At 44.8% G+C, this 23,739-nt stretch overlaps 1 protein-coding gene across 7 annotated transcripts in view; it reads right to left on the bottom strand.

The window, feature by feature from the left end:
• The window catches only part of rtn1a (reticulon 1a), a 315,521-nt gene that overhangs the window by 220,514 nt on the left and 71,268 nt on the right, over window positions 1–23,739 (bottom strand). For 6 of the 7 annotated variants that reach the window (XM_072491579.1, XM_072491600.1, XM_072491606.1 and 3 more), the window contains exon 2: window positions 11,147–11,182. The exons of the other annotated variant lie outside the window; for it this stretch is intronic. In XM_072491579.1, the coding sequence (XP_072347680.1) occupies window positions 11,147–11,182 (36 nt within the window). The remainder of the gene's footprint in view (window positions 1–11,146; window positions 11,183–23,739) is intronic. 7 annotated transcript variants of the gene reach the window in all.

Consider the following 23,739-nt stretch of genomic DNA (forward strand, 5'->3'; position numbering starts at 1 on the left):
CACTGAATACGCCGTGAAGCACCCAGGTGTATTATTATAAGAGGTCGGGGCCAGAAGATTTATGATGCTTTCCCACTGGCCGCCATAGCAGGAAACATTCCACATTCCTGCTCCAGCCACGGCACTTAAGCCAGGAATCTCCATCCGAGTTCACCCCACCACCGCGGCCAGTGAGGACGGAATATTTGGCGCTCAGTCAAAATGACTTTCACTGCAGTGGGATCGGAGAATCCTGCCAATGTGAACGAATGGGGAATTCTGGCCTTGGTCTCAAAATGGGAGAATTCTGCCCAAAGGAAGTCCATTGAGTCCCTCCATATTGTTCCAGCATTTAATTAGATCACATCTGATCTGTACTACACCTTCACTGACCTGTCTTTCATCCATGTCCATCAATATCCTTAGCTGATAAAAAAAATGTTAATCTCAGTCCAGAAAACTTCAATTTCCCCAGAATACATAACTTCTGGGGAGAAAGAATTTTCACCACTGTGTTTGAAAGCATGCTTCCTTATTTCATTCATAAATGGATAAACTCTAATTTAAAGATTGTGCCTCATTCTGCTGGAACAATTGTTACGAAGGAATATCAAATTCAACTGAAAAATTGAAAGAACAGTACCGTCGCAAATTGCGGCATATGACTTCTCATAAGTTACTGATTTGAAGAGAAAACCTGCAACATATTAAAAATATTACTGTAAAGTGCAGCACGGTGGTGCAGTGGTTAGCATTGCTGCCTCATGGCGCCGAGGTCCCAGGTTCGATCCCGGCTCTGGGTCATTGTCCGTGTGGAGTTTGCACATTCTCCCCGTGTTTGCGTGGGTTTCACCCCCACAACCCAAAGATGTGCAGGGCAGGTGGATTGGCCATGCTAAATTGCCCCTTAATTGGAAAAAGGTACTCTAAATTTATTTTAAAATATATATATTACTGTAAAACCGCAATTAAAGAAATTGATCTTCACCTGACGTTAGCTTTTACATGTCCAATTATCTATTCGTATTGTCTAAACTCTTCATGATTCATTTATGGGTTGGGGGATGGTGGTGACACGGATTCTAACATTTGCAAACCCAAATTTTTCCATTCTAAAATTCAAATATTCTTGAAAATGAGTGCGGTCAGCCCACCTTGTTGTCAGACTCCCTATTTGTCTTCTCACTCAAAGTATCAGAAGTTGCACAGACAGCTAATTCTACTCCATTCTAGACATCCAAATAACAGTTACGGTAGATCACAAAACGGAATACTCAACTGTATTCTGACTGGTCTTCAGACTAACAACAATTCTTGCAGATAAGGCTCACTTGTATTTAATTTCTGATGTTATATGGCTGGTATCATTGGAACACTAAGCAGATTATTCTTCTGATTATATGTTGTCCTCATGTTGAATGACATCACTTATAGCCAACCTGGTTTCTATTTTGTACACAAGGCTGATGCAGTTAGAGTATAAAAGCTATATAACTGCTGCAATGCAATTCGATTTTTGGACTCATTTCTCATCTATAAGTCTCTATAAGCCTAGTCCATTTACAGAGGGAAACACATCTATACTTGACAGAGTGATTTACATTTTTTATTTTGATCTTTAACTCATTGGGCGCAATTTAATGGAAACATTTTTAAGGGTGATTTTGGGTGCGATAGGCGGGGTGTTCTCAACGGCTGCATTGAGGGGATTGCGCCCCATATTTAATGGCATTTAGTGCCGGAAATGGGACCCACAAGCTTTTTGCCATTACTGGCTTCCTTGTCGTCTGATTCGCCAGATTCGCGCCTCAGCGTCTCGCCACTAACAAGAGGGAGCTGCTTTTAAACGCTCCCTCACCACTCACTCCCAGTCAACACACAAGCATGGCAGCGCGCTGATACGCTCCTTTCTTTGGGATGCCAACCCAGCAAATCTCCACTTTGGTCTCCGGCCTTCACACTGGCGTTATCAGCCAGGACCTCAGCGGATACCCCTTTGCCCCCCTAGAGTCAACCAGTCGTCCTGGGGTGGTCCTCCAGAGCCGTTGAGCTGCATGCCGGAAAATGGAAAATGGCTACTCATCTCCTCAGATCCCCTCAGCAACCATTGCGGCAGCTCCACATTTTTAAGAAGGAGTACCAACAACGCCCATGTGCTTTCTCGCTGGGGAGCCAGTTAATTCCTGGGAGGCCGCTGCATTTGACTTCAATCTCGGGAATGAGATGGAAATTAATACAAATATGGGTTAATGATATGCTCGCTTTATTTGGGCGTGATCCGGAACGCACCATCGGGAATGGGCCGGTTAGCTAGGAAACTGATTCACACCCAACGTGAATCTCTATTTTGGCCTTTCCCAATATTTACCCGGCATGCCCAGCTCTGCGCCAGCCGCAAAGCGGTGGTTAAATCACACCAACATTAAGCTCCATCCGTTAACCTTTAGACAATGGGACTTCATTGCTTCTCTTTTTAAACAAAACACAATAATATATCCTACCAGGTTTAGAAACACTGCAACAACATTTTGCTGAAAGGATTTATCATCTGGAAAATGTCACCAGGGTGGCAGAAAAACTAGTGCAGCAGTCAGTGCTCCAGGAAGCCACTGGGATTAATTAACAAGAGGATACATTACCCGGGAAGCATACAGTGCCGCATTTAGCTTTCAGCAAGATTTAATAATTTACCTGCAACAGCTAGCTCATTTTAGTAGGTTTCTCACCACATGAAAAGAGGCACTGGGTTTAAGGCACAGTTCCAGAACTTGAGCACATTACTCAGGGTGACACTTTCATGCAGGATTGAGGTGGTGCTGCATTGTTAGACATGTTGCCCTTTAACTGAATTGTTGAACCTGTGACGATTGGAAGATTTTGGAAAAATTATTATAGTGAGCAATTTAAGGGTTAAAAGCCTGGGGCTAGTGTGTGTTTGACTGCAGTTGTCATGTTTTTTTAAAAAATTAATCCGGTTTTTTTTAATCCTGGGTGTTTTTAGCAGCCAGAAGATGAAATTGAAGGAATTGTTTATCAATCTGGGCTAATGGACAGTGGATTGACTGGGGAGGTCCCTGGGGAGTTAATGTGCTTTTGCAGCCTGCTGAGATAATGGGTGCGATCTAACAAAAAAGTTTCCAAGTGTCGTTCGTGGCGAGTTTTGCTGGGAGTTTCCCGTCAGTTCTTCCAGCGAGTTCCCCACCGCTATCTTAGTCACTTTTTTGAGCCCTGGGGAGTTTCTCACCGGTTTAACCCACACAGAATTTCTTCATCACTGGGGAGTTGAACTCCGAGATCGGACCACCATTTTGAAAGGGTGCCCCGATTACTAAGTGAGCTTGTGGACCTCCCCCCACCCCCCTACCCCCCACCCATGGGCAATGCGATCCCCACACACGTGGGTATTACCCTCCACACCCAAGTGAGGACACCCCACTATGGGAACCTTCCTTCTTCAGCCCCCTATGCCCTTTATAGGCCACCCCCTCCCAGGACCCCATTGTGTCACCCCCCCAACCTGCCAGAGGCCCCTTCTTACCTGTCCTGCTCGCCCCTGCCTTCCCTACCCCTCCCTTCTTTCATGGGCACGGCCCCTCTCAGGTCCTGGCCCATGGCAGTGCCATCCTGGTGCTATCACCTTGGCAGTGCTCCTGCCAGACAGGCAGCGCCAAGGTGCCCACATTCCAGGGGGAGGATCAAGGGGTCCTGATCTTGATGCCCCGTGGGACCTGGGTAGATCCCACAAGGCACGAGTGGCTGCCGTGAAACAATCTCGCCCAGTATGTTTCCGACTTGGGAGATGAGGTAATTGCTGGGTGGATCTCAGAAAGGCAGAGAGGCTGTGAGTTTGGAGAAGCTTAGAGAGAGAGAGAGGGGGAGAGGAACGGAGTTCTAATTTACCTGACTCAGAGTACACAATTCTTTCCAAAATAGGATAGTTAAAAAAGCGGGTAATCATATTTTAAAGCAGAGCAGTCTTGTCTGAAGACAAGGAAGAGGCTGAAACAACCCAGTTGAAGCAGCTATTTGAAGACATTCAGCCAGAGTCTGATGGGGTTTCAACCGGAGTTAAATCTGTTTTATAAATCAAGTATTACGCTATGCCCTGCTAATTTTAAGTTGGATTAAGAGCTGTTGTTTCTCTTGTTTAATGGGAAATTGTATTGTTGTGTTAAGGAGTAACTGTAAGCTGTTCTTTTCAGGTGTAAAGTTAAAAGATTATTATTGTATTCATAATAAAGTTTTGTTTTAGAAATATCAAAGGTTTATTTGTTCTTGCAATCACTCCTGGAGCGAATCATTCTTTCCGCACAGTATCCTAGCCACCGTTGGGGTTTGGTCTGGAATCATAATAAACCGAAGCCCTGAATGCCCTTTTAGGTAGGCATTAGAATATATAGAAGATTATGAAACATTGTTTTTTCATGCTTATACTTCAAACTACTTTGCTGCATATCAACCCCCATTAATTTCACTCATCTCAGCTCCATTTGCGAGTGGCCGGGGTGGGAGCAGGAATGCTGCAATTATGAGACAGGAGAGCAGGTACACGTTCTAGAGAGTCGCTGCCACTCTCCCAGTGCTGAAGCAATTAAGTTGATCTTTGGTGAACAGATTAATGTAGTGCTGTGATGTCCTGGCAGCCCCTTTGAACAGGGCTATTCATAGCCGTGATGGTAAAATTTTGGAGTTTGCAAGACAGAAGTCCTAGTTTTCACTGCAGAACTCACAGCTTTGACGGAAGCTATTTTTGCTGCAATAAAAGCTGTTTGTGCTATAATGGGATCGGGTATGAGATGCTGTATTATGGTGGGTTACACACGTGTGTTGATGGAGGTGACCATCTGTTCCATGCTGGAATGGGGGTGAGGTACCAGTTCTGCACAAATCCCTGTGCCAAGTTGGTGCTGGACCCCTCCATCCTGCTTAGAATTGAGAGCATGTTTTCTGGCAACCTTTCCAGTGCATCAGGTATTTTATTGCATACATCCAGCAGCTTCCTTCTGTAGCCTGGCTCATTAAAGTCCACATCTGACTCCAATTCAAAACGACTACAGTGTCACCTCGCTTTCTAGCAATCTACTCTATCCCCCCCCCCCCCCCCCCCCCAATATTCCAGCTGCTGAAGAAAATGTCAGATATAAGAATCTAAGTATTGCTTTGTCTTCATTGTCCTCCTCTGACTGGAAGGTTCAAAGCTCTCGAGTGTCTGAAATAAAAAAGGGACAAAGATTGGGTTGTGATGTAGGGAGTGGAGAAAGTAGGAAACGTTTGCACCATTTACATCTTGTGAGCCAGAGGAAATTGGGGAATCGGTGGGGTGGGGGGCGATGGGGAGACAAAGTGGATTAGGTACAGAAATACCCCACCACCATCAGTGATGACAATCTCAACGATGCTCCTTTCCTTGGTGGCTGGCACCGTCTTTTCCATGGGGATTAAAACATGCAGAGGGCATACTGGTCTTTCATACCTTTACTGCTGTCTCCTCCATTTGCCACCTTCTCCAGCAAGAAACAAGAGAGTGCATCAGTGACAATCCTACCATTCGAAAAACATTCCTACACAGGCCCAATCCTCACCCTCTCCCTGTAACCCCACCTAACCTTTGAACACTTAGGGACAATTTAGCATACCCAATCCACCTAACCTGCTTATCCTTGGAACAAGGAACCCACAGCACCCAGAGGAAACCCACGCACACAAAGTGAGAATGTGCAAATGCCACACAGCCACCCGAGGTTGTAATCGAACCTGGATCCCTGGTGCTGTGCGGCAGCAGTGATAACCACAGTGCCCCCTAATCATTGCCTAGCACCTGTGGTAGGAATGTTACTTACCACTTGTCAGCCCAAGCCTGTGATGGCAGGGGCTGGCACTGCTGCCTCACAGAGCCAGGGACCCAGGTTCAATTCTGGCTTTGGGTAACTGTCTGTTTGGAGTTCGCACGTTCTCCTCATGATTACGTGTGTTTCCTCTGGGTGCTCAGGTTTCCTCTAGCAGTCCAAAGATGAGGCGATTAGGTGGATTGGCCATGATCAATGCGTGGGGTTACGGGGATATGGTGGGGGACAGTGATATGGTGGGGGAGTGGGATTAGGTAACATGTGCTTTTTTGGAGGGTTGGCGCAGACTCGATGTCTGATTGACTTCTTCTGCACTGTGGGGATTCTATGGATAATGTCCAGGTCTTGCTGCATTGGACTTGGACTGCTTCAGTACCAAAGGAGTCATGAATGGTGCTTAACATCATCCCCATGTATGACCTTATGATGGAAGCAAGGTCATTGATGAAGCACCTGAAGATGGTTGGGCCTAGGACACCACCCCAAGGAACTTCTGCAGTGATGTCCTGGAACGGAGATGATTGACCGCCAAACACCACAAACATCTTCCTTTGTGCCACGCATGACTCCAACCAGATGAGAGTTTTCTCCCTTATTCTCATTGACTCCAGTTTTGCTATGGCTTTTTGATGCCACACTCTGTTAAATGCTGCCTTGATGTCAAGGGCAGTTACTCTCACCTCACCTCTAGAATACAGCGCCAAAAACCTTTGACCTCACACAGACCTCCAGTCCTGCTGAAAGTGGATGGAATTTTGGCTGGAACCCCAAATTCCCCTTTCTCACTTGCAGCAGGGCAGCAATGGACAAGATCAGAGAATCCCGCCCCAGGTCTTTTGTCTCTGTTTGAACTAAGGCTGTAATGAGGTCAGGAATTGATCAACCCTGGTGGAATCCAAACTGAGCGTCAGCGAGCAGGTTATTGCTAAGCGAGTGCCACTGGATTGCACTATTATTGGCACATTCCATCAATTTGCTGATGATCAAGAGTAGACTGGTGGGGCAGCAATTGGCTGGGTTGGAATTGTCCTGTTTTTTGGTCATACTGGGGAAATGTTCCACTTTGCCAGGTTGATGCCAGTGTTGTAACTGTATTGGAACAGCTGGGCGAAGGGTGCGGCAAGTTCTGAAGCACAAGTCTTTGGTACTATTACTGGAATATTGCCAGGGCCCACAGTCTTTTCAGTATCCAGTGCGTTCAGCCATTTCCTGACATCACGTGGAGTGAATCGAATTGGCTATAGTGCCATCTATGGTGCTGGGGACCTCCGGAGGAAGCAGAGATCGATCTTCCACTTGGCACTTCTGGCTGAAGATCGTTGTGAAATCTTCAGCCTCGTCTTTGCACTGATGTACTGGGCTACCTCATCATCAAGGGTGCAGATTCTTGTGAAGCCTCTTCCTCCAGAGAATTATTTAACTGTCCACCACCATTCACGACAATGTGGCAGGATTGTAGACTGCAACCCTTTGTATGGAGTGTCTTTTAGAAATACAGTATACCACATCAACACATCTACATTAATTATATCCTCAAAAAATGATAATAAATTTGTCAAACATAGTTTTTCTTTTGTAAGGTCATGTTAACTTTGTCTGATCATACTATCAATTTCTATCTGCATCATTAAAGCTCTTTGATAATTTTCCTGATAATTGATAACAGGCTAACTGACTTGTAATTTCCCATTTTCTCTCTCCCTCCTTTCTTGAATAGCAGACTTGCACATTACCCTTTAACCCATTCTAAGATCTAAGAAATGTTGGAAAATCATAGCTAACGTATCCACTATCTCTGCAGCTACCTCTTTCAGAACAGGAGGATGTCGCCATCACGTCCCAGAGATTTGTCAGCTTTTAATCCCTTAAATGTCTGCAATATTTTTTTCTGTTCACGTTAATTACATCAAGTCCCTCGCTGTCATTAGTTCCTTAGTTATTCTCTATTTCTGGTACGTAACTTGTGTCCTCTACGATTAAGACAGACATAAAACATTTCATCAATGTCTCTGCTGTTTCCTGATTCCCCATGATAACGTTTCAAACCTCTGCCTCCAAGGGGCCACAGTTTTCTTTAGCTACTTTCCTTCTTTTTACATGCTTGCAAAAAGCTCTTACAATTTGTTTATATTATTTCTGGCTAACTTACTCTCGTATTCTTTTTATTGGACCTATGCTGGCTACCAAAACATTCCCAATCCTCAGACTTACTACTATTCTTTCCAAAATTCTTCTTCTTTTCATCTAATAATATCTGTTTAACTTCCCCAGTTAGCCACAGATGGATCCCCATACCCATTTTTGGAGGTTCTTATTTAATCCCTGGCAGATTTAAAATATCCAAAATGCGACTGGCTTGTGAGAAGTGGAACTGCTAAACTGAACCTTAAATTAGAATTTGTTTCATGTCAGGGTCTCCTATTTTTCGGGAAGTAGGACATTAGAAATGGAACACTGATTGAACTTTTACTGTTAATCGAGAATGAGAACACTTTTAAAAAACTTTTTCCTTGGCTGAAATCGAATACATTCTCAACAGTTTAAAAAGTCACAGGACCAAATAGTTCCAGAAATTAATAATCAGGTTTCTAAAACACTAAGTAGTTTGTACTTTTTATAAACTCAACGACATATTGGGGTTCAATTCTCAAGGAATGGAACATAATAGCCGGATGGTAATATTGAATTATGTAGAACTTGTTTAGACTACATTTAGAGTATTTTGTGCAGGTCACATCTCTGGAATATGAAATCAATATTCACTGTATAAATCCCATTAAAGATCTAACAGAACTGAGGGGATGCAGAGAATTGAGTAAATTGGGAAATGTTTCTTGAAAAACAAAGAAGATGACCTGAGACAGGTCCTCAAGATTATGACAAAAGCAAAGACACAAGCTATGTAGGGTTGCAGATAGTCAACGATGAATGCATTTAAGAATGGGGCAGAGAAATCTTTGTGGTCTACTCCTGTTCCCATTTCTTATGTTTTAATGTTCTCTCCATAGATGTGGCCTGATTTGCAGAGTATTTCTAGCAATTACTGGTTTTGTTCCTTAAAATCGTGAAGAAGTTTGAGAAGGAGAAACTCTTTTAACTTACAGGTGAGGCCCGAATAAGAGGGCATAAATACAAGTTAACGGTGAACAAATCATTCTATTATTTCATAATAGCTGGTGTAACATTTCTTTATTCTAATTTGTATGTGGTTTCAATTGGACCAATTTTAAATGGGAAATGGGATTGGTCGACAAAGCGGTGAAAGACAACCGCAGTTCACACGCTGGCGCCAAGTGGGAGGTATGGAGAGATTTTAGCTCAAGGCTAATTTCAATATTGAAGAACTGACTCCTACACCTACCTGGAAGGAATTGGTCTAGTAGGCTGGAGTGGTATTTTGAGTGGTGATGGTCACCATTGAGAATTCAGAAGGAATGATACATTCTAAGGGAAGGTAACAGAAGATGATCACTCTTGAGGAGAGGCTCTGGGCAGGGGAGGTCTAAAAGTTTCCTTATTTGACCTGGGGGAACACACCTTATCCTCCTGTCTCCTCTATGAACTGTATCGGGCCCTTCCTCAGATTGCCACTCCATATCCACTTACCTGAACCAAACTTTGTCTGTGCCCGTCTCACCCGACCTACCTGCCTCAGGCCGAACAAGATCCAGGCAGTGCAGCGTATCCCTGGGTCCAGCATCAAAACAAATGGAGCGCTCACTGCCATAAAGCATCGGAGTATAAAGGTCCCACTGGCAGGAACAGGCCAGGGAGAAGCTAGGTGTCTATGGTAAGTGGATGGGATTTAGGGGGTGGCAAGAGTCGGACATTAGGAAAGTGGACGCGGTTGCCAGTCAGTGGGTGTCGGGTCAGGTTGGGGTGGGAAATCCAGTGTGTGGAAGGATCGGGTGCCCTGTACAGGGATCAATCTGGGTGTTTAAAATAGTTAGTGAAGTTAGAAGTGGTTTTATTAATTCTAACTTTCTCAGTATGTATGAGCATAACGCTGGCAAAATTATTCAAAGTTCGCTTTGTCAGATGTTTCCCAGGGCAGTGCAGTTGTCCAGGGAAAGTTGACGCTTCTGGACAATTGCATTGCAAATGCTTACCTGGGAAGGTGCATCATTGGGGTGTCCACCAAAACCGTGCCAGGGAGCCAGGAATTGCAGATCAATTAGGGTCTTCAGCATCCACCAAAAATGTTTTGACCACCCCTCTTATTATCGCCATACCTCGATTGGCATCCATTTTGTTTCTACGTAGGCTTTGAGGAAACGCAGTGGAATATGTTTCTACATTATCATTGCTATAATAGATATGAGTTGGCTCAAAAGACTTTACATTGATGAGAACAACCGTTTAGGAAGGGTAACCCTGAAAAATGGTTTCTTCCTTCTCCTCAAAGGTGAGGGAAAGAAAGGGAATATAAACAGGAGACCAAAGTAGAAGCTAAAATAATTATTTTTCTCAAAGAGCAAAAAAGAGGTGGCAGTTGAGCTGGAAGCAGAAAATAAATACATGGCATTTATAAAGTCCTTGTGCAATTTTAAACCATAGATAACTTTGATGTGCATATGACAGAGACAGCACTGTTAAGGCACAATTCATGAAACTTCTTTAATGATGTTGTTACGGATTCTCTGATTTTGTGGTGAGAGTTGGGAAATCGTTAACTGTGTGATATGGCTCCTACTGACAGAAGAAGAATCACTGGTCATTGTACGAAAAATGCGCACATATAGGAACTCAATTAAAAATTGGATGAGAAAAAGTTACTATGTTGTGTTCGTCCAAAATTATTCAAGTACAAAATTGCACAGAATTTATAAACACCCTGTACAGAGCGGTTAATGATACACAACTGTATAACTCAGTTACAAAGTAAAAACAAAGCTCAAATAATTCACCCAATATTAGTTAAATGAGAGAAACCATATTGTCAGATACTGGTATGAACTGACTCTCATGTAACCATTTAATTTTATGCTGTTATCATTGGATTGGCTTGCAACCTAATTGGCCAGGATGCAAGGGCAGGCATTGAACCATTGTACGATTGTACGATGGAGGTTGCTGTTTATCGCAATAAAGGGGTACCTGGATTGTAGTTTGTAGTTTATGCAAATATAATTTATATTTCTCAAAATAAATTTACTGGCAAATAGTTAGGAGTTTAATCTTGTAAAGAGATTCTTGGAATTGTTTCTAATTAATATATATTAGATATGTTGCTGTCTTTTTTAGTTTTTATAATAAAAAAAATAATTCACCTACAATACTGAGGAAACTGCAATCATACTGTAGTGTAAGTGGGAGATTACCTTTTTTACTTAGGTTCTGATTCAAGGGAGGATGTCCTAGGAAAAAAAGAGAGATATGCAGTCAGTAAAAAAATTAAATGCATTATCAGTTCCAAAACATACATTTTTGTCCCCATGGTTTCTTCTGGTTACACTTAGCTTTTAATAGATTTAGGACCTCACTCAAAATTGCGATTACAACTACATAAAATGTCAGGATTTTTGCTTCAATACCAAATATCAGATATATGATGCTGTACATTTTTGATGAGGACAACACATTATTAGTATCTTGCTTGAAAAATTGTTAATAGTTATGGACCACAAGAACATTTTTTATAATCCCATCAAAATGGCCTGCAGGGAGGAACCCATTTGCTTCCAATCAAAAAATTAATTAATTAAAAGTTCTCTGAACCAGGTGAGAATGTAATGTGGCTAATGTCTATTGAGTTAAAACTGCAGCAATTTGCCCAATATCCAATAACCCTCTTGTACTCATTATGAATATATGCTTCTGTGCCTACTGGTCATGAAGATTTCTGAACTTGACCTTGCATTCGCCTTTGGTGAGGAAAGGAAGACAGGGGTGAAATCCAATGGCCCCTGAAAATGAACGTGAAGATTGCAATGCAGGATAAAGCCATGCCTATTGCTTCCAATGCAAGTATAAAAACAGGGGGAAAAAAAGCAGAGCTAGGATGTTCACAAAGCGGAGCCTGCATGCAACACTTCCACCATTGATCCTCTCCATTATGTGAATGGGTAGTTGAAGCAACTTCCATCCCCCCACAACCATTGTGGAGTTGGGTCCCTTTTGCAAGTTAATGTGATCCATGGTCTCAGAGGAGTTTAAAGTTATCAACTGAAATATTCTCATTGAAATATATTGGCCTCTTTGCCTTCTCAATCACAGCTATTCTTAGTTTCAATGTCAGAAGCTTTCCTCCACTTCACACCCCTCGTACAAATAAACACAGGCAGTAAAAAAATCTCTTCAAATAAACAAAGTTATTACTTGTTATTAGATATGTCATTCCAATAAAGCTTTCTCTCCCCTCTGCAGTTGTATAAACATCGCTTGTTGAAATTTAGATGGATTAACCATTCTAGGAGCTCAGCCAGGCATTCATGAGGAGGCCATCTGGCTACTGAATTAACAAAGCTGGCTGAACAGATGACATCATTATGAATGCCTTCTTTACTGAGTTCCAAGAAGAGGTTTTTCACTACCTGAGCATTTATTTACACAAGATTAAAAGATCTGAAGGGGATAAAATCTTCAGACATTGATACCATTATTGGCTTTGGTTGACTGGCACTTTAAAGAGGTTCTGGATAAGTCCTTTTCTCAAAGGATCTTTTCAAAGCCTCCACTTATTTTTTCAAATTCAGGATCATTTCAAAATATTTACCGGACTTGCCAATGATTCATTGGTTCAATGCAGAGAGAGTATGGAGGATGCCTGGTGGCATAGTAGTTAGCACTGCCGCCTGACAGCATCAGGGATCCGGGTTCAATTCCAGCCTTGGGTGAATGTCTGTGCGGAGTTTGCACTTCCCCCCGCTGTCTGCGTGGGTTTCCTTCGGGTGCTCCGGTTTCCTCCCACAGTCCAAAGATGAGCAGGTTAGGTGGATTGGCCATGCGGAATTGTCTCTTAGTGTCCAACGGTTAGGTGGGGTTACAAGGATAGGGCGGGGAGTGGGCCTGGAGGGGGCACTCTTTCAGTGGGTCGGTGCAGACTCAATGGGCCGAATGACCTTCTTCTGTACTGTAGAGATTCTAATCTATATGAGGGGGTATAGGAGATATGGGAGGCGGGGGGGGGGGGGCATGGAGGTATCAGGAGACATGTGTGGTGAGCAGTGTTAAAGTTGGGAATTTGAGGGCCTGACATTCTTCATTACAAATGGGGTAATGTCCCAGTATTTGGAGGCCAGTGATCCTACCTGCCGGCCTCGCTATCTGCCTGCCCCTGTTGCCACATCAGAGCTGCTTCAGGAGCTGGTGAGCCCATCTTCATCCTGTCTCTGCCTTCCCAGAACAGAAATATAGCAGGTGGGGGTCTCTGCAATGGAGATGGATTGGCGGAGTTGGTAACATTTCCAACTCATGCCCATCTCCTTCACAAAAATCTAATACCAATAGGCCATCAATAAGATCATGGTTTATCTTCGGCCTCAACTCTGCCTTTCAGTACTATCCCTTTATCACCTTTGAGTCATAAAATATATCAATTACAGCTTTGAACCTAATGAATAATTAAGCATCCAAAACCTTCAGCGGTAGAGAATTCCAAAGATTCACAACCTGTGTGTAAAGATATTTCTCCTCATCGCAGGTCCAATTAGCTGGCTCCTTATCCTGAGACTGCATCCCTAGTTCTAGAATGTTCAGTGGGCGAAGGAACTCCTAAGCAAATACCCTATCAAGTGCTCCTCAGAATCCTTGGTTAAAATGAGATTACTTCATAGACTTCATAGAATTTACAGTGCTGAAGGAGGCCATTCGGCCCATCGAGTATGCACCGGCTCTATATTTGAAAGAGCACCCTACCCAAGCCCACATCTCCACCCTATCCCCATAACCCAGTAACTCCACCCAACATCAAGGGCAATTTTGAACACCAAGCGCAATTTAGCACGGTCAATCCACCTAACCTGCACATCTTTGGACTGTGGGAGGAAACCGGAGCATCCAGAGGAAACCCATGCACACACAGGGAGAACGTGCAGACTCCACACAGACAGGGAACCAAGCCGGGAATCGAACCTGGGACCCTGGAGCTGTGAAGCAATTGTGCTAACCACTGTGCTACCCTCACTTCTCACACCTCTAAATTCCAGAGACTATGGGCGGGATTCTCCGACCCGCCCGCCGGGTCTGAGAATTGCCGGGGGGCGGCGTGAATCCCACCCCAGCACTCCGACGGCAGCTGCCGAATTCCCCGGCGGCGGTTTTCAGGCGGGGGTAGGGATCGCGCCGCGCCGGTCGGGGGCCGTTGGCAGCGCCCCCCCCCCCCCCGGCAATTCTCCGGGCCCTGATTGGCCGAGCGGCCGCCCGTTTTTCGGTCAGTCCCGCCGGCATGAAATGGGCATGGCCCATCCCGGCGGGACCTGGCTTGTCGGCCGTCTTGCGGGGTCCTCGGAGGGACCCAGCCCCGGGGGGGCCCCCACGGTGGCCTGGCCCCCGATCAGGGCCCAACGATCTGCGGGCGGGCCTGTGCTGTGGGGGTACTTTTTCCCTCCGCACCAGCCTCTGTAAGGCTCCGCCATGGCCTGCGCGGAGAAGAAACCCCCTGCGCATGTGCAGGAAACACGGCGGCAGTTCTGCGCCTGCGCCAACTTGCGCCGGCCGGCAGCGGCCCTTTGGCGCCGGCCTAGCCCCCCGAAACTGCGGAGGATCCCGCAACTTCCGGGCGGCCAGATGCCGGAGTGATTCGCGCCGTCCTTGGCGCCGGTACGGGCCACCCCGCCAATTGCGGGAGAATCCTGCCCTATAGGCCTGGGCCTGGATTCTCCAATAATGGGGCTATGTCCCCACTCCCGCCTGAAAACGGGCGAGAATCACTCCGGACTTTTTTCTAAAAAGTCTGGGGTGATTCTCCATTTTTATGGGGGCTTTCAGGGCCCCGGCGTGCGCCACGTTGCTCCTGCTGCCGATACGGGCCCTGCACTTCCAGCCGCAGGTCCGCACATGGGCCGTGCAGCGCCAGCCCCGCGCGACATGGCGGACTCGCACAACAGACCGGCGTGGAAGGAGCTAGGCCTCCCATAGATTGCGCGCCCGCTGATCGGTGGCTCCCGATCATGGGCCTGGCCGTCGTGGATGCCCCCGCCCCCGGAGACGGATCCCCCCCGCCCCCCACCAGGACGACCACCGCAGCCGTGACGCCGAGCTCCCGCCGGGTGGAACCATACGAGAACCACGCTGGCGGGAACTCAGCCGGTCGACTGCGTCAAATCGCCGCGGAGACCTCTTTCAACGGCCCCTGACCAGCATCTCATTGACCATGTGCACGCGGCGTGGAGAATCACGCAAAGGCGTCATGGGTCCGACTCCCCATTCTCCGCCCCCATGCCGGGCACGATTGCGGTGGGGGGCTCGGAGAATCTGCCTTCAAAAGGAAACCCTCACATCCTCCAAGGCATCCTCCAGAGCAGGTGGTGAAGATCAAGGAGAAATGGAAAGGGGAGATCAATTGGGGAGTATGGAGTGAGGCACTGCATAGGGTAAACGGGACCTTCTCATGTGCAAGGATGAGCCTGAAACAGTTTAAGGAGGTGCACAGGATGTGTATGACTTCGGCGAGAATGAGTGAGTTCATCCAGGGGGTAAGCAGATGAGTGAGAGACGTGTAGTGGGGTGGGGGGGCAGCAAATCACATGCACGTGTTTTGGGGTTGTGAAAAATTGGGAAGATTCTGGGTGGGAGTGTTCATGGTCTTAGCCAGGATAGTGGAGGAGGGAGTGGACCTGGACCCTTTGGTGGCGATATTTGGGATTTCAGAGAAGCCGGAGCTCATGGAGAGGAGGAGGGCCGATATCGTGGCCTTTGCCTCTCTGATTGTGCTGCAGCGAATTTTACTGGAGTCACAGTTGGCATCACCACCGGGGGTAGCGGCTTGGTTGGGTGATCTGTATGACTTCATGCGGTTGGAGAAGATAAAATATATATGAGTTAAGGGGCTCTGCAGAGGGGTTTCAGAAAAGGTGGGGATGTTTGTGACCGTGTTTGAGGAGCTGTTCGTCGCCGGGGGGGATGAAAAAGGTGAAAAATCTGTACAGACTATATAGTTGATTGTATGTTTTCCGGGGTGTTTATATGTTGCAACCTGTTTTGATCCATGTTTGTAATAAAATATATATTTTTTAAAAAGGCATCGTCCAGAACTTTCCTCAGGTAGAGTAAAGCCAAAATTGTGCACAGGTGTCCCGTACAATTGCAGCAAGGCTTACGTATTCATATATTCCAACCACTTTGTAAAGAAGGCCAACATTCCATTTGCCTTTATAACTTTTAATGTGTTGGCACATTAACCTTATGTTTGGTATACAAGGATGCTTAAATTCTTCTGGAAACCAACATTTTCCCATCATTAAAATTTTGAAAATCTGTTTTTCGGTTCTTACCAAAGTGAGCAGCCTCATATTTCCTCTCAAGTGTATTTCATCTACCGCCTTTCTCTGTCTCTCCCCCCCTCCCCACCCATCTAAGCTGTCTAGTTCCATTTGCAGTCACATTGGGCCAAAAATTGGTTTGCACTATTCTTCGAGTGTGGAGATCAGTATGGAAATTTGGTGCTGCCACCTTATTCCCAAGATTGTAACTTAGGGCGAAATCTCTGCCATGCTGCCTCTGCACTCAGCCAGCATTCTAATCCTAAAGGCAGCCTATCCTTCTTAAAGGGAAGCTGCACAGAATTACAGGAGGTTGCTGCCGAATATTATTGCTGCCATTCCAAAGAAGGAAAATTACACACAACAGCAAAGCGGGGGCACCAGGATCTCGAAAGCAGCACTGGAGGCATTAGCGACAGAGGTGGACTGGTGGAGAGACATGCTGGTGAGGGAAGGGGGAAGCTATGAGGCCCCAAGAATACACTTGAAAGGACTGGCAGTAGCCAAGGAGGTCAATTCCGAGTGTGTGTACACCAAGGGCACCTTAGCAGTGCCTCAGGAAGTGTAATTATCACCAGACATTGCAACGCAGGCATGCACCTCTCTCTTGTTGGGTATGATGGCACACAATAGAAGGAACCAGAGCAGAGCCGGAGGGGGGAGAAAGGTTGCTTGCATCTCTCGAAATCTGTTGAGTAAATGGTGCTCAGTATCATGGGGCCAGTTGTGACAGCGACAATGGCATCTGGGATCACAGAGAAAATTCAGGACGACGATATATTCCTGCCTTATGGTCATTCTCAGCTCCATTCCTGCTATGATGAGCAAGCTGCAAATAGCATCACCATGAACCTCTTTGTTTTCCATCCTACCCATTTCCCTCATCCTAACCTTCCCCTTCGGATGTTTCTGCTTTCAGACACCCATCAGCCTCAGGAAAAGAGAGTGCAACAGTCCAGTACAAATGAAAAGCCCCATTATCTGATCAGGCACTAGGTGGGATCAACATGTAATGAGGCACCGGGCACAAGTGGTCTGCAGGCAGGCCAGGGGTAATGGATGATTTGTCACTGGAGGGTGAGATCACAGACAGGTACTACTGCAGTGGACTCAGAATGCCTCAATGGGCAACAGACAGAAGGTGGATGGGCATGCAGAGATGCTGGGTGCATTGGCTTGCCTGCCAGATAGCACTGAGTCGCTGTCAAGAAAGATAGAAGAGTCCAGCTCCAAGTTGGCAGAGAGGACAACATCAATCTTGCAGCCTGTTCCATCTCCCTATTGTGTTGCAGAACCAGAGGCCCTGACACTGCATTCCCCCATACCTGTTGCAGCCTGAGTAGGGACAGGTCACCAAATCCACTGTCCTCCCTGTGAGGATGCAAATACACTCTCTGAAGAATGCAGAAAGTCACCACATCACCTGCACAAACACTCCAGAGATCTTTCAAACACTTCATAATAGCAGACAATTTCAAAATTACCTGACCTAGAGGTTGAGTTCCTGGCCCTTTAAATAATACAAGACCTGGGCCCACTTAAAGCTAACCGTTAACCTTTGGCAAGCGATGCGTGAATCCGTGGAATGAACCAAATTTGAATGGTCCAAATTTGGAAAATGGGCATTGCATTAGCTGCTAGAGCTGCGCGACACCGCAGTAATACAGGCTCGGTAAGCTTTTCTCAAGATGCTGTAGCACGTGTGTTGTGATGAAAGCAGCTGGGGGCGAAGTACACAACCCCAGGAGGGTCGTTGTTAGCACCGGCCTCTGTAACACCACACCCAGTGATGCTGCGGATCAGAATTTGTCCTTCCTTGCATCCTCGTCAGAGCTTACTTTCCCTGCTGGCTTTGTATCAAACTTGGATACATTGCACTCGGGCCTTTCATCTAATTCATTAACACAGACTGTAAGCAGATGAAGCCCCAGCACTGATCCTTGTGGTACCCCACTAGGCCTTTCGGCTAAGATCAAGCGTCACATCAAGCTCAAGATGAGATGCAATGCCTTTTCTTGTCAGCTTGGATTTTGTATGTCTCCCTTGTGGAGAACGTGAATTTGATTCAATTTGAATTGATTTTTGGAGCTATAATTAAATGGATTAAGGGCTTGCCCAATCCACTCAGTACTAACTTTGTAACTTTAAGAATGGGGTTAAAAAGAAATTTAATCCTGCCAACCGGGAAATCAGCCCTTTATTCCTACTCTCTGATTTTGTCCTTTAATCAATCCTCTATCCATGTTAATATATAACCCCATGTCCCCTTATCCTGTGTAACAAGTAACTTTGCAAATGTCTTCCGAAAATTGAAATGTACTATATTAATTGATTTCCTTTTATCTACCCTGCTAATTATATTCCAAAAAATGTAATAGGTTTGTCAACTTGATGCTGCCTGCTAATTAACGTGATTGCAGTCTGCAGCCAGCACTAACTGTGCTTTTGAGTAGCTACATGCCTCAACAGGTTGCCCAAAAATGAGACACACTTTCAGCTAGCCACATTTAGAACATAGCTTCAAGGCCAGCCTGCACCTATTGAAAGGGAGATATATTATGGCTGGAGCAGGTTATGGAAGTCATTTTGACACAGAAAAGGGTGTAATAATGGCACCACATGGGATACAATGGTTTCCAAGATTCTCTGGCTCAGCACGGGAGAGCCTTCATTGGAGAGAAACAGAAAGGAGAGATATACTCTACCCACATGGGCCGGGAGACTCTCCAGACAAACATTTAGAAAGCACGGAGGCCAGGTAGCCATGGTGGGCAATACAAGCAATCTAGCCCCAAATGACCTGGGCAGTGCAATGGCCTCATACAAGCAGTCAAGGTCAGTGAAGGCACTGTCCAATGCCAAATTCCACTAAATGTATCACCAGCCTCACTCACTGCTCAATGCAACACTGTACCGCCCGTCTATCAACAACCTCCATCAATTGTGACTCATGCCTCACATTCACAGCTTCACCTCATCCTCACACACTGCTGCCTCACACCCTCAGACACACATATCACACTGCCAACTATAATGACAGCCACATCACCCAACCACATTGCACCACACACTGACATACTGTTCCCTCTATTGCAGGGCAAAGTTCATAGCTGGAGTATAAGGATAACATTGAATTATATAAATGGTCTCAGCAGTGGCCACTGTCTCTTTCATGGGCGTAAGGGCATGCAGCCACATCCGTCCTCCGCCACTTTGTTCATGCTGTTTCCATGAGGGATGGGAGGAGGTTGATGGATCGGGTTGCCAACTATGAGATGGGGGTGGCATGGAAAGGACGGATCACGGATGGAGTTGGTTGAGTGGCAAATGGGAGGGCCAATTATTTGATCCAACTAAATCAAAAGCTTTCCTTTGTGCTCAAAATGAAAATTCACTAGGTTCGAGTGAAAAGGTTTTGGGAAAGCTGCCAGGTAAATTAAAAGATTACATCAGCGTTTATTTTATTGACAATGATGATGATGGGGAGGCAGCGACACAGTGGAATTGTCATTGGACTAGTAATCCAGAAACCTAGGGTAATGCTCCCGTTTCAAATCCCACCATTGACAGATGGCGGAATTTGAATTCACTAAAAATCTGGAATTAAAATGACCCTGAAGCCATTGTCCTAAAAACCCATCTGGTTCACAGCTGTCCTTTAGTGTTGGAAATCTGCTGTTCTACCTGGTTTGGCCTACATGTGGCTCCAGTCCCGCAGCCATGTGGTTGACTCTTTTTTCTGAGAATTCAGAATTCCAAATTACCTAACAGCACGTCTTTCGGGACTTGTGGGAGGAAACCGCAGCACCCGGAGGAAACCCACGCAGACACGGGGAGAACGTGTAGACTCCACACAGTCGGTGACCCAAGCCAGGAATCAAAGCTGGACCCTGAAGCTGTGAAGCAACAGTGCTACCCACTGTGCTACCATGCTGTCCATGTGGTTGACTCTTAAATGCCCTCCGAAATGGTCTCGCAAGAAACTCAGTTCAAAGGCAATTAGGGACGGACAACAAATGCTGGCCTTGATAGTGATGGTCACATCCCATGAAGGAATAAAGAAAAAAAAAAAACAAGTCTGTATCTAGAGGTTCTATAGTCTAACTCCCATGGACATGCCATTTCACAAACATAGATTTAAGGCAGAAGCACTCCCTCAGTTGATGAATCAGTACTCCATGTTGAATACTAAATGGAAGAAGCACAGAGGGTGGCAATGATAATTGCTAATGTTCAGCACCATTCACAACTCCTCAGACACTGAAGCAGTCCATGCCCATATGCAACAAGACCCGGACAACATTCAGACTTGGGCTGTGAAGAGACAAATAACAAGTACAAATGCCAGGCAAGGACCATCTCAATGAGAGAATACAACTATTGCCCCATGATTTTCAATGGCACTACTATCGCTCGTTTGGTGGCGGGCAGGAATAGTAAATCTAGCGGGAACCTACCGATGTAAAAGCAGGTCGCAATTCTCCCAGTGGCGAGTCAGTCTTCTTACTGGCTGGTGGTGTGAATTCTATTAGTATCTCATGAATGCTCATTAAAACAACGCTCATTAAAACAACTGCCCGCCGGATGGCATCCTTCACCATGTTTCTATTGTCAGTTTGCTCATCCACCCTGTCGTCCTTCTCATCCAGACAGGTTAGCAAGCATTGTGTCGGTTGGGCAAAGTCATGGGTTGAGGCTCTTCCATCACTACATGCCAATTCCTGATGCCTGAGTCACAGTCACACTCTCCTGACCCCACCATTGATGAACTCCAAAGTTGTGCTTAACCAAAAAGGGTGTGAATGCCTTCTAGTAACAAAATACAGAGGCGACTCCTCCCCCCTCCCCCCTGATGCCCTGCAATGTTCGCAATTCAGGACTCCAGTTTAGCAACTCAGCATAAGTTGTGTAAACTGTAGACACGTACTGCAGATACCGTTGTCCAGGATTGCCGTGCATTCCACAGATTTCCACATACTGCAGTCACAGCACACCACCATCCCCTTGTACAATATTAGAGAACAGTAGGCCTTTGGTTTTATTTTGGTATTTTCTACATTTACTGCAAACAAGTTACAAGAGGACAGTGAAGATGGATGAACTATTGAAACGCATTCAGGTTTTTAGTTTAGAAACAAAAGTTTGTGCTTAGAGCACAGCAGCGGAACCTGTACACAAAAACAAATTACTGAAGATAACGGAGAAGAAAACAACAAAAATTGTTGGAAATAATCAGCAGGTCAGGTAGCATAAAAGGTTAATATTTCAGGTCTGTCACCATTCATCAGAACCTTGGAACTAGTATTTCCAGCAATTGCAGCTAGACCTTTGCTGTGCACCCTATAAGGGTAAACCATTCACATACCAAAAGCAAAATAGGCGCTGATAATAAAATAGCTTTAATATGTTATCTAATGAAAAACAATTGGAACAGATGGCACAGCAGGTTGTCCTGTAATGCTCATGATATTATAAGACAGGTTCATGAATTTGAACCCAGCCCCGAGAAATAGGTTGCTATCAGAGAGGATAAATTTAAAAAGGGAACCAAAACAACACAATCACCTATAACACCAAGTAGAATGCATAAAAGCGCATTCAATTATTGTACCGTCAGGCACAGCATATTTATTTGCTAAAATTAGGTCAACCCCAAACTCAGTTTATGTCCTGCACTCGACATCAAAACCACAGTCCAACATTCAGAGATTATCACTGGAAGATCAACCCGTAACAAAGAGATAACAAAAGGCAGTTCTAGGGGAAATACTGCATTTGTAACATTAGTAACATCACACCCTTCAATTTTGATGAGATAGCTTTATTTTATTTTTTTTAAAATATTTTTATTCTCCTTTTTCACATTTTCTTCCAAATTTACACCCACCAACGAACAATAACGAATACATTGGCAATCCCTTTATCAACAACAACAATCTCATCCTCCCACCAAACCCCCCAAACAGCCCGCATGTTTAGATAGCTTCATTTTAATGGCTTAGTGACGATAGACAAACATGCATCACAAGTTGTTTTATGCCTCGAGATAAAACCAACACATATAGATCTTTACTTCATCGACCAACCATTTTCAGTTGTAATTTCTGACCCTCAAGAAGTGAGCATGTCTCACTCAGACTTGTAGATTTCAGAGTTCATGTCACAACTCAATTCACTGCAGTCTATAAGCCTCTGGCTGGCATAAAAATATTTTTTCATGCTATTGATGAAGGTGATCCTGTATCAATACGATGCATCGCAAAAAGGAAATTTTACAACTAAATAATAGACCCCAAGCTAATTTTATCTTGGATATATAAAATTATTCTGGAACACTTAAAATGTTGGCTTAAAAGGGAATCTTGAATGTTTTAGCATTTCAAATCTTATTGTGACAGTTGCTGTGTGTATTTTTAATTGTGAAATTTACATTCAGTAGTGTACTCATTTTGTTCAAAGCTGTTCTGGTATCCGTTCAATTTTTTAATGATTAGTTCCATAATTAGTACTGCTATATGTGTCGAAGTACCCAATGGCAACATTTTCAAATGAATATCTCCTCTTAAGCTCAGCAGTGAAATCATTTAGTGCACAGATCGAAAAGATTCCTTTTTCCTTGAGAAGTGATTTCTCTCTTTAAAACAAACATACAATATTACATTTCGGGCAGTCTCGATAGCCCATCTGATTATCCCCTTCTTTTCTATGAAAGTTTTGAGAAATATTAATGACCTGGAACTGGGTATACAGGGCATAGTTTCAAACTTTGCAGATGATACGAGACGGAGGCAAGGAACTGGAGGGCAGAGACTCTTGAAACAGGCACACCACACTGCAGGTGAAAATTAATCATTTTGGAAGGAAAATGAAGTGAGGCAAAAATAAACAAGAAAACGGGGCACAAATTTAAAGGGAATGGAGGAATACAGAAATAGTTGGGGGGGGGGGGGTGTTATATACACACACAAGTCTTTGAAGGTGGCAAGACAAGTTGAGATGGCTGTTAAAAAGACAAACAGGATTCTTTGTTTTTTCATTCTATGCCTCCATTTGCAATCCATGAAGTTACACAAAACCTTTCTAAAACACTAATTAGACCCCAACCAAATCTAGGCACCACACTTTAGGAAAAACATCAAGCTAGAGGGTGCAGGGCAGAATTACTAAAATGGTACCAGGGCTAAAATACTTCACTGATGTGGAGAGACTAGAAAAACTGGAGCTGCTCCCCTTAAAGGTTAAGGAAGGGTTTGACAAAGGTGTTCAAAATAATAAAGGTTTCTGATAGAATAAGTTAAGAGAATCACTGTAAGATCAACCCGTAACAGAAAGGTAACAAAAGATAGTGTGGGTGAAATATTGCGTTTGTAACATCAGAAACGTTATCTCTGATTTTGGATTCTTTTGATAAGATAACTTTAAAAAACAAAAACAAACCTAAGAAATTATAAATTGCCATTTAGAACTAGACTGTTCTTGGAGAGTTTATTACC

This window comes from Scyliorhinus torazame, chromosome 2, assembly GCF_047496885.1.
Source record: "Scyliorhinus torazame isolate Kashiwa2021f chromosome 2, sScyTor2.1, whole genome shotgun sequence".
In the NCBI taxonomy this organism is placed as follows: Eukaryota; Metazoa; Chordata; class Chondrichthyes; order Carcharhiniformes; family Scyliorhinidae; genus Scyliorhinus; species Scyliorhinus torazame.